The following is an 11,871-nucleotide window of genomic DNA, read 5'->3' as shown; positions in this document are numbered from 1 at the left end:
GGACAGGCAACATAATACCAAGAATACAGTAGCACTATAAAACCCTTTTTGTAGAAGAGAAATGGTTCTTAGAACATTTTCCATTTCCACTCCTTAAATATTTCGGTACTACATCGCAACTGATCTGCTACCAGTCACTTTTATCAGAATGATGGACCCTGAGTCATATTTCTAAAGCCAGTGCAGATATTTGGTAGATGCTTTTAAGGCATTTGCTGAAAATGAAACGAAAAAGGGGAACAGAGTTTTAATTTGTGGTAAATGTGTCCCCAACTAACTAAGCATTTCCAAATTTCTCATGTTTCTTCTTGATACTAAGCTCAATATGCACTTGTTATCTTGCTTTTAACTGTCAGTGACCCAATCTAACACTTCCCAAGTTACTATACCATGAAAAAAATAGCTGCTGCTCTCCATATAGCAGAGATGTTGAGTCGCAGATAGGCACAACAAAAAGACTGTCACAAAGTAAGCTTTCAGCCAATAAGGTCTTTGTCAAAAGCAGACAAAACACACACACACACACACACACACACACACACACACACACACACACACACACAGTTATCATCTTATAATATGATGTAAAATATGCATTATAAGTCAATAGGTAGAAAATTAAAATTGATTCCAGTATTCTACCATTACTGACTGAAGTCACGTATAGATGAGTTATCAGTGATTAACATATTAGTCAGAAAGTATGATCCCCCATGTTACAGATTACTCACTGCAAGAAGCATCATCTCATTCTTTGTGAAGGAAGTATTTTGCATTAAAAGTTACACATTTCGTGACTGGTTACGGATTGGTGATGTACCCACATTTGTCATATTCATGCCCTCGCTTATGAAGTTGTTTCAAAGGTTAAAGGGAGTACATTTTATGAACTTATAGATGTGTCCAGATCTTTGTAAGATAGCCAGCAATGTCTGTCCTCTCGTCCATATCAAGCTGCATAATAAAATAGTTGTTTTAATTGTCCTTTACCGGTCTGTATACTTGCTGTCAGATTTAGACAGTTTTTACATGAAATTTTAATGCTGTCTCTTTGTTTAGTATTACAGGTCCTTCAGTCATTTCGTACAACTCTCTTTGTTATTTAGACTGTGTGTGGCTTTTTGGATAAGTGTAACACTTGAAAAATTACGTAGAAAGCAATTCAGGTGTACTGCGTGAATGACATTATAACTGTTTGGCGCTTATATTTATGAGTGGACAATAGTAGGAAGTATGAATAATGCATACTTGGGTATCACCTCTGGGGTCACATCCTGTTCATATGTAAAAGCACATACTGGCCTTCATTGTTCTGTAGTGGCAACAAGGAGTGGAGTGTGCAATTGGCCCAGCATACCAAGATGGAAATACCGTAAGTGTTCTTATTCATAAGGATGGGCCTATACAACAAATAATTTTAAAAGCATGTTATTTCAACAGATGCTCCAACAGGAAACTGCAAGTTTACTGGCAAGCGTTTGTGTTAATACTAAAATCATTGCTGCACAGTCAGATGCAAAGTTTCTTTGAGCCTCCAGTACATTTCTCCCTACATCTCTGTTCTCAGCTATCCATATCATCTTCAAAACTTGACTTCGATATTGTCTGTATCTTTTGCTCACAGTTTCCCAGCTTTTCTCCCTCCTGATTTTCCCTTGAAGACCGTCTTCATTAATCTTGCTTCTTTTATACATGCCCTACCCACCTAAATCTGACTTGTTTTAACATCTGCTAGCATTTATAACTCTCCAGAGATGTGTTTCAATGCTTCATTCTGTCTACATCTCCATTCTGTTCTCATATATTAGTCCACACACTTTGTTACATTTTCCTCTCAAGCTTTTGTAGTATCTGTTCCTGTCTTGTAGTTAGTGTCCATGTCCTGGTTATCACTGGACTGATTATTATCATATATTCTTGTCTTTGACATCTGATTCTATGCCTGCAGCTTAGACTTACTGGAGTACATAAAACTCTGGATACCAGTAGCTACTTGTTGTTGTAGTTCCTGTAGCACCACATTATCTTCCATTATCTGTGTTCCTAAATATTTAAACTGTTCCATTTTTTCACTATCCCTAATGCATGCTCTGATCTCAATTTTTAATCCCTGTTTCTTTTATAGTATTTTGCCTTCTTCTACTGCTGCTGCATATCAACTAATGGATGTTTGCAATCATATTTGCTCAGTCTTCGTATCTCTTCCAGTGTGGCTCAAGTCCCCCACATTTCTTATTCTTGTCCACTGTCTAATGTTGCAGAGCCATGACATATGCATCTGGTTTGTAAATGGGTGGATTTACCTAATTCTTGGGTGCTGAATACACTGTTAAAATCAGTCTTTCTCTATGACTTCACATTTCCTAGATACAAAGTAGAATAAGAAATGGTAATAGTGAAAATTGACACAATTAAGTCAAACAAAAATACACATTCAGAATGTTTGAAATCAATAATATTTTGTATGTATACATGGGCATGATGCCAATAAAAGGTCAAAATTAGTTCAGAAGATATTTTCACCTTTAATCATCTTTGCTGTTTGAAAAATGCAACAACTGACCTCTTCTTTTTTTGTTTGCCATTTCATCACTCTCCCTAACAAGACCCCAGAAGTAGTCACCCATCATCGAAGGTCTTCAATGGTCTTGGTAATGGTGTTTCATGGTAAGAACGTCTTGGTGAAAGCATTCACCATGCTCATCGCTTACACTCCCAAATTTTCCGGGAAGAAATCAAGGTGAGAATGTAAAAAGTGAATTTTAAGTGACATTCTACACCCCATGTTCTTATAGTTGTCCAACAGATCATTCACAATGGTAATATAGTTTTTGTTGTCTTTTCTGTTACCCAAAAAGCCCTTCACAATTGCTTTAAAAAAAGACTAGGCAGCTAATTGGGTGCCTGTGATTTTGGTATCAAAGGTTGGATCTTACAGCAATTTTCTTATTTGTGGTCCAACAAATATATCCTCTTTCAGCTTTGCCTCACATAATTTCAGTAACTTTTCTTTAAGTGATTGAAGGCCTCACCTTCTTTATCCAGAGCTTTTACAAAGTTCTTAAGGGGCTCCGGAACGCCCTATACTTGCAATGTTAAAATAACGCTTATAAATTACATCTTTCCTCACAAAGTATTTGAGGTAGGAAGTTGAACTTTTTACAGATTATTTATTGGAATATGGGCTACAACTTAACACAGGGATTTTACAAAATTTTAGTTCAGTTATTAAAGATGATTTTTTTTCAATTGTAATGAAAATTCACAACATTTTTTTGCAATTTTTTATTTATATATTCAAAAATATACAGTTTTTTGGAAAAACGCTGTGTTAAATTATGCAGAAGGTACTGTGTAACATTTACTGAAAGTTTGAAACAAATATGTTTGGAAGATCCTTAGAAAACATGTAATTAGTATGAGAAAATAAAAGTTTTGGGAATCGAGCGACAAAGATTGGATTAACTTTTTAGTGCATTCCAGGTCCATAGGATGGATTATCTTCATCCTTTGCAAACTCCTCCTCCAGCTTCCTCTTGTTCCTCCTCCTGTTTACTCTTGCTTGTATTTCTAGACTCTTTACAGCCCTGTCTGCAGCCCGAAGGCGTTCCTTGTCTAAAGCAAGCATCGCTCGTACCATGTTAGAACCTATCTTCATTCCCATATTTCTAAATACCTTGCACCTTACAATGTTGCCATCATTGAAAGTCGCAACAGCATCATACACACCAAAGTGAAGTGTTTCTATTCCAACAAATACAGTCTTGGGGATTCTCGACCATATAACACTATTTACACTTTCATTGGGGTTTTGAGTTTTTCCTTGAATACACTTTTTCAACAGTTCAGGTGCTGCTAAGTCTCTGAAAATAGGTTTTATCACCTCCATTATTGCATGAGGCAGACTATGCTTATGAGTGTACACTTCACCAGTTAGCAATTCTTTGTTATACACTCCTGGAAATTGAAATAAGAACACCGTGAATTCATTGTCCCAGGAAGGGGAAACTTTATTGACACATTCCTGGGGTCAGATACATCACATGATCACACTGACAGAACCACAGGCACATAGACACAGGCAACAGAGCATGCACAATGTCGGCACTAGTACAGTGTATATCCACCTTTCGCAGCAATGCAGGCTGCTATTCTCCCATGGAGACGATCGTAGAGATGCTGGATGTAGTCCTGTGGAACGGCTTGCCATGCCATTTCCACCTGGCGCCTCAGTTGGACCAGCATTCGTGCTGGACGTGCAGACCGCGTGAGACGACGCTTCATCCAGTGCCAAACATGCTCAATGGGGGACAGATCCGGAGATCTTGCTGGCCAGGGTAGTTGACTTACACCTTCTAGAGCACGTTGGGTGGCACGGGATACATGCGGACGTGCATTGTCCTGTTGGAACAGCAAGTTCCCTTGCCGGTCTAGGAATGGTAGAACGATGGGTTCGATGACGGTTTGGATGTACCGTGCACTATTCAGTGTCCCCTCGACGATCACCAGTGGTGTACGGCCAGTGTAGGAGATCGCTCCCCACACCATGATTCCGGGTGTTGGCCCTGTGTGCCTCGGTCGTATGCAGTCCTGATTGTGGCGCTCACCTGCACGGCGCCAAACACGCATACGACCATCATTGGCACCAAGGCAGAAGCGACTCTCATCGCTGAAGACGACACGTCTCCATTCGTCCCTCCATTCACGCCTGTCGCGACACCACTGGAGGCGGGCTGCACGATGTTGGGGCGTGAGCGGAAGACGGCCTAACGGTGTGCGGGACCGTAGCCCAGCTTCATGGAGACGGTTGCGAATGGTCCTCGCCGATACCCCAGGAGCAACAGTGTCCCTAATTTGCTGGGAAGTGGCGGTGCGATCCCCTACGGCACTGCGTAGGATCCTACGGTCTTGGCGTGCATCCGTGCGTCGCTGCGGTCCGGTCCCAGGTCGGCGGGCACGTGCACCTTCCGCCGACCACTGGCGACAACATCGATGTACTGTGGAGACCTCACGCCCCACGTGTTGAGCAATTCAGCGGTACGTCCACCCGGCCTCCCGCATGCCCACTATACGCCCTCGCTCAAAGTCCGTCAACTGCGCATACGGTTCACGTCCACGCTGTCGCGGCATGCTACCAGTGTTAAAGACTGCGATGGAGCTCCGTATGCCATGGCAAACTGGCTGACACTGACGGCGGCGGTGCACAAATGCTGCGCAGCTAGCGCCATTCGACGGCCAACACCGCGGTTCCTGGTGTGTCCGCTGTGCCGTGCGTGTGATCATTGCTTGTACAGCCCTCTCGCAGTGTCCGGAGCAAGTATGGTGGGTCTGACACACCGGTGTCAATGTGTTCTGTTTTCCATTTCCAGGAGTGTATTTACACCAACTGTCTTCTTCTTTGGGACACAAGCTATGTTGGGGATTTTCATCGTCTTTATTGTTTACAGTAATAACACATACCTTTGGCTTTCCAACATTTCTCCTTTTCTTAAAAGCCGTCAGACGATTTCTAATAACTTTACTTTTACTCATTATTATACTTCAACAAAACAGAGACTCAAGAAACAGAATTAATTACGAATATTTTCGAGATAACGACAGAGTAAATAAACATGAAACAATCGACAAGCACACCAGCGATATATATTGAACCATCACAGGTTAGCCACAACACATACTTTATCTCACATCACTAAAATGTACCTGATGAACACGGACGTTAATAATAACACCATTTGACAGCAGTTTAACAGCGCCACAGTGGGTCACGCCCATGTAGAACACATTTCAAAAAAAATTTAAAAATAGTTGTAGTCTTTGGAATTGAATAAATTATATATCTATTAAAAGGTAATAGTCTGCAGATTCAGAAAACGCAAAAAAGTAAAAATTGAACTTTTCATTATTTTGAGCCTTTCCGGAGCCCCTTAATAAGGCCCAACTTGATATGAAGGGGAGGCAAAATGATTTTATCGGGCTCAACCAATGGGTTATTGTTCACATTTACGTTTCCAGGAACATATTACTTCCTTATAGGCCATTCCTTGATTGTATAGTGGTTCTTGGTGTCACGGCTGGCCCAAAGGCACCTTATTTTATGTCTAGTTTTGCTTGAATGTCCCGAATAATTTATAAGACAGAGTAACAGTCTGAATAATGGTCATTGGGCTCACACCCCACCATCGGAACAGCGAATGGCATGGCTCAGCGTTTTCCTTTCAACCACTTGGTTAAGGTTGTAGTATGTATTATGCAGGCAATATGAAGTGCAAAAATTTTATCTTGATCACCAGCAGGATAATCAGAATACGATTTATATGCCTTCTTAACATTATCAGTGATTGGTTTTCTTTGGGCTTTTGGAATGAATTTCCCACAAACATAACAAAAGTTGTCAGGGTGGTTTAGACAGCAACGAGATTTTGTAGTTGCCATTTTTCTTAGTGTAAGTTTTAAATACAAAAAGTTTGCACTATCTTTCTTAGGAAACACTCACTGAGGATCTCTTTCACACCACTGGATTACCACATCAACCATTTACTGACGATTTGTAGGTCTTCTAGCTCTCCTCTCAAATCAAAAACAAACAATTAAACATCAAAACAGAAAAACAGCAAAAAGCAAAATACTGAATACAAAAAATAAAAGCCTTTAGAAACTCAAAAATGGTACATACTAAAACATTTTGAAACGTATATTCGGATTCTACACACAAAAATACATACTACTTGATGTATCACATCCCAGATGCAAACTGGTTGTTGACTAGTGTTATTAGTTGAAGAAAGTGATACCTCTCAATTCAAACCATGTGACCTAAGTAAGTGTTTCCTTATGTCGGATTGTGTTTAGCAGTTCTCGGTCTCGTTTTGCTATTCTACTTCATTTCTTTTCCTTGCCTCCATGGAATTTTAAGGACTCTTTGATGTAACCACATCTCAAATGCTTCCAAATTGTTCATAATGTTTACTTTCAGCATCCAACTTTCTGTGCTGTGCCAAAGTATTGACCACTCATAGCTCTTTATAAATTTAATTCTGAGATTAAGATCGAAGTCAGTGCTTGTAAACACTTTGTTAAATTTCATGAATGCACTATGGGCCCTTCTATTCTACATCTGATTTCCACATCAGATGACCGGTTTTCACATAACCGCATCTATAAGTAGTTGAATCTGTTCTCCCTTTTTGTGGGTTAATTGTTATGCATTAGTTCTACATTTTGATGTTTGTATGAATTGTGAGTGACTATCATAAATTTTGTCTTTTTGGTGTTGATATTGAGGTCCATATTTCTACTGTGTTCTCCCACTGCAGTAAGGAGGCCTTGCTGATTGTTCACGTAATCAGCAATTAAGACTGTGTCATCCACATATCTTATGTTGTTAATCCATATCCCATTTACTTTAACACTTATAACACGGTCTTCAAGCGACTCCTGGAATTATATGTTAGGCAGAGGAATGGTGAGAGCACACATCCTTGTCTAACTCCTCTACAGATTCTTTGTGTTTCTGTCACCTGACTGCCAGTTTTAACCTCAGCTGATTGATCCAGTAAAGATTTTCTATGCAATGAATATCTTTTCCATGTATGTAGAGTCTTCTCAAAATTTATACGTGTTTGTGTTGTTGCACTCTGTCAAATGCCTTTTCGTAATATATGAAGCACAGCATTATATCCTTCTTCTGATCATAGTACTTCTGAACCAATAACTGAATTGTGACCATTGCTTCCCTCTTACCTAGACCCCATCTAAATCCAAACTGTGAAGATCCCATATCTCTTTCACACTGATTCTATATTGAATGATCTTGAGAAATATCTTTAGGATATGAAGGCTTATTAGGCTAATTAGTCTGTAATCTCTGCATTTTGTTGCATTGCTCTTCTTGGGCAAGGGGATGAAGAGTGACATCAGCCATTTGTCAGGAAATTATCCATTTTATAAATCTGATTAAATACTTTGTGGAGAACTAAGATACTGTTATCATCTAATAGTTTCAGCATTTCAGTTGGTATTTGATCTGGACCAACTGCTTTCCTGTCTTTTGCTGTTCCTATTGCTCTTCTGATGTCAACAGTTGCAATGACTTGACACAATAGATCCTCATCAGTTTTATTTTCTATTTCAGGTCTTTCATCTGCAAAAAGATTGTTAATATAGTCTGCATTATAGTCTACCTAAGTTACATATTACACACTAAAATTGTTCTTCCTGGGAAAAGAATGAATTTTCAGTCTGTAGTGGAATGTGCACCAATTTGAAACTTCCTGGGAGATTAAAACTGTGTGTCTGCCTCAGTCCACGTCTGAGTCCCAGTGCAACATACAATTTTAATCTGCCAAGAAGTTCCCTCCTGGAATGTTTGTCCCTGCTTCCGCCCTATGTATTACAAGACATATTTAAAAAGAACTTCATTGACTGCCTGTTCTGCCAGTTCTTGTTAGAATACCTTATGTATTATGAGTGATAACACATATGACACTAGTGTAGTATTCTATAATATGTATTATATTACAAACAGTTTTCGGCTATTATGCCATAATCAGCTATTTTGTTCAGCCACTCCCTTGTAACATGCCACCAAAGTTCATTGTTCAATTTATTTTCTTCCCACAATAATTGTTGTCATTTGTTATATAATTCATTATTTAATGTGTCACATATTTTATCAATGGTCAGTAATTTTACATAGCATTTTCACTCATTTCATTCCTAAGAATTGTAATCTTTCGAAACCAATTGAGATACTCTGCAATGCACTAGTCCAAAATCTTTGATCGTACAAAATAGCCACACATATTTATATTTGTACCTGATGATAATATAACAGCCAAAAACCAGTTTGTAAAATAATAAAGGTTGTAGAATATTACACCAGTGTTATGTGTTTTTCCTTAAAAGAATTGTTAAGCGTACATCTCTTTGGTGCAGTGCACGTAAAATTTCAAAATTATTTGATACATTTCCATCGGTCTTGATAGGACTACAAATTTGTGTCATCCTTTTGAGATTTATCAATTCTCTTGGGACTTTACCTTTTCGCATTGGTTTCTATAGTTCTTTCCTGTTTGCTGAATCATGTTTTTGCTTGAAATTGGCTTACATTTAGTGTGTATTTTGATATTGAATCACATCCAGATTTCAGTAGTTCTCTGAATGTGAAGACCTTACAATATTCACAGTGTTGGAATACTCCTTGGTCTGAGCCCACTGTGATCTTCATCCACGGTCTTATTAATTGTGCTAGGATTTTGGTTAGAGTGCACACCACATCTAGTATGGTAATCCCTTTTTCTACTTTCACGTGTTTACAATTTTTTTGTGTATATGGTATACCATGCCAGTTTTCTAGTCTTCATGTATTTTTTCAGTAAGTATTCCTACTTTTACGAGGTCAGTTACACTATCTTTTCCTGTGGTCTAGTTATTGTTTAAATCCACAAGAAGCTAACTTATTTCTTCCTGTGTTGGGTGTCGCCATCCTTGTTCATAAGGAGAATCCATCTTTGTATTCAAAAATTTACATTCCCATGTGGATTTATTCTTCCTCTTTGTGGTTGAAAAGTTCATCATCTACATCTACATCCATACTCCGCAAGCCACCTGACGATGTGTGGCGGAGGGTACCCTGAGTACCTCTATCGGTTCTCCCTTCTATTCCAGTCTCGTATCGTTCGTGGAAAGAAGGATTGTCGGTATGCTTCTGTGTGTGCTCTAATCTCTCTGATTTTATCCTCATGGTCTCTTCGCGAGATATATGTAGGAGGGAGCAATATACTGCTTGACTCTTCGGTGAAGGTATGTTCTCGAAACTTTAACAAAAGCCCGTACCGAGCTACTGAGCGTCTCTCCCGCAGAGTCTTCCACTGGAGTTTATCTATCATCTCCGTAACGCTTTCGCGATTACTAAATGATCCTGTAACGAAGCGCACTGCTCTCCGTTGGATCTTCTCTATCTCTTCTATCAACCCTATCTGGTACGGATCCCACACTGCTGAGCAGTATTCAAGCATTGGGTGAACAAGCGTACTGTAACCTACTTCCTTTGTATTCGGATTGCATTTCCTTAGGATTCTTCCAATGAATCTCAGTCTGGCATCTGCTTTACCGACGATCAACTTTATATGATCATTCCATTTTAAATCACTCCTAATGCGTACTCCCAGATAATTTATGGAATTAACTGCTTCCAGTTGCTGACCTGCTATTTTGTAGCTAAATGATAAGGGATCTATCTTTCTATGTATTCGCAGCACATTACACTTGTCTACATTGAGATTCAATTGCCATTCCCTGCACAATGTGTCAATTCGCTGCAGATCCTCCTGCATTTCAGTACAATTTTCCATTGTTACAACCTCTCGATACACCACAGCATCATCTGCAAAAAGCCTCAGTGAACTTCCGATGTCATCCACAAGGTCATTTATGTATATTGTGAATAGCAACAGTCCTATGACACTACCCTGCGGCACACCTGAAATCACTCTTACTTCGGAAGACTTCTCTCCATTGAGAATGACATGCTGCGTCTTCAATCCAATCACACAATTGGTCTGATACTCCACATGCTCTTACTTTGTTCATTAAATGACTGTGGGTAACTGTATCGAACGCCTTGCGGAAGTCAAGAAACACAGCATCTACCTGTGAACCCGTGTCAATGGCCCTCTGAGTCTCGTGGACGAATAGCGCGAGCTGGGTTTCGCACGACCGTCTTTTTCGAAACCCATGCTGATTCCTACAGAGTAGATTTCTAGTCTCCAAAAAAGTCATTATACTCGAACATAATATGTGTTCCAAAATTCTACAACTGATCGACATTAGAGATATAGGTCTATAGTTCTGCACATCTGTTCGACGTCCCTTCTTGAAAACGGGGATGACCTGTGCCCGTTTCCAATCCTTTGGAACGCTACGCTCTTCTAGAGACCTATAGTACACCGCTGCAAGAAGGGGGGCAAGTTCCTTCGCGTACTCTGTGTAAAATCGAACTGGTATCCCATCAGGTCCAGCGGCCTTTCCTCTTTTGAGCGATTTTAATTGTTTCTCTATCCCTCTGTCGTCTATTTCGATATCTACCCTTTTGTCATCTGTGCGACAATCTAGAGAAGGAACTACAGTGCACTCTTCCTCTGTGAAACAGCTTTCGAAAAAGACATTTAGTATTTCGGACTTTAGTCTGTCATCCTCTGTTTCAGTACCATTTTGGAACTCTTTCCACTGTTTTAGTACATCTTCCTAATTATCTGTTAAATTTCCATCCTACGTCACACTTTGCAAGCTATTCTTCTTTTTTTCTGTAGATTCTTCAGAAAATGTGTGCCAATAGGCACAATTATCAGGTCATAAATGTACAGATTATTTGCCATGAATAAATGATATAGATGTCAAAAGGAATAAAGCTGTTACTTGAAATTATTCCTTGAGCGTTCCCTATAGACCTAAATGTCTTGTAATGCCAACAATTACACTACAAGGACTGTTGTAAATGCAGCATGGTAGAATTACCAATTTGTGGAATTATCATCAGAAAAGAAATTACGGAAGGCCATCTCCAGGAGTATATCTGTAGACCTGCATTCTGTGGTACAATCACAGAGCTATTAGTCAGTGTTTTGTAGGGAGTGATATTGTGGATGGAGTCATTACATTTTATCATTTACGTAGAGCAAGCTGAAATGAAGGTGGAACATAGGCTCTCACATTAGTAGATAGCACAGGCAATCAAAGTTATTGTGACTAAAGCCTTTCATTTTGTAATAAATAGACAAACACCATCTGGATCACTTTCTTTTTATTACTGATTATTGCTTTCAATTTACGCTGCAGATCATCTTCAAGTCTGGCACCATAAAGTGCAGT

General features: G+C 39.4%; 1 protein-coding gene across 1 annotated transcript in view; it reads left to right on the top strand.

Moving 5' to 3' along the window:
• The first annotated feature begins 297 nt into the window (after positions 1-297).
• Positions 298-11,871, top strand: part of LOC126236123 (acyl-CoA Delta-9 desaturase) — a 160,698-nt gene continuing 149,124 nt past the window's right edge. Inside the window, exon 1 of the mRNA XM_049945197.1 lies at positions 298-1,372. Within this exon, the coding sequence (XP_049801154.1) occupies positions 1,362-1,372 (11 nt within the window). The 5' untranslated portion in view covers positions 298-1,361. The remainder of the gene's footprint in view (positions 1,373-11,871) is intronic.

This window comes from Schistocerca nitens, chromosome 2, assembly GCF_023898315.1.
Source record: "Schistocerca nitens isolate TAMUIC-IGC-003100 chromosome 2, iqSchNite1.1, whole genome shotgun sequence".
Classification (NCBI taxonomy): domain Eukaryota; kingdom Metazoa; phylum Arthropoda; class Insecta; order Orthoptera; family Acrididae; genus Schistocerca; species Schistocerca nitens.
This window is presented reverse-complemented; position numbering and strand designations above follow the sequence as displayed.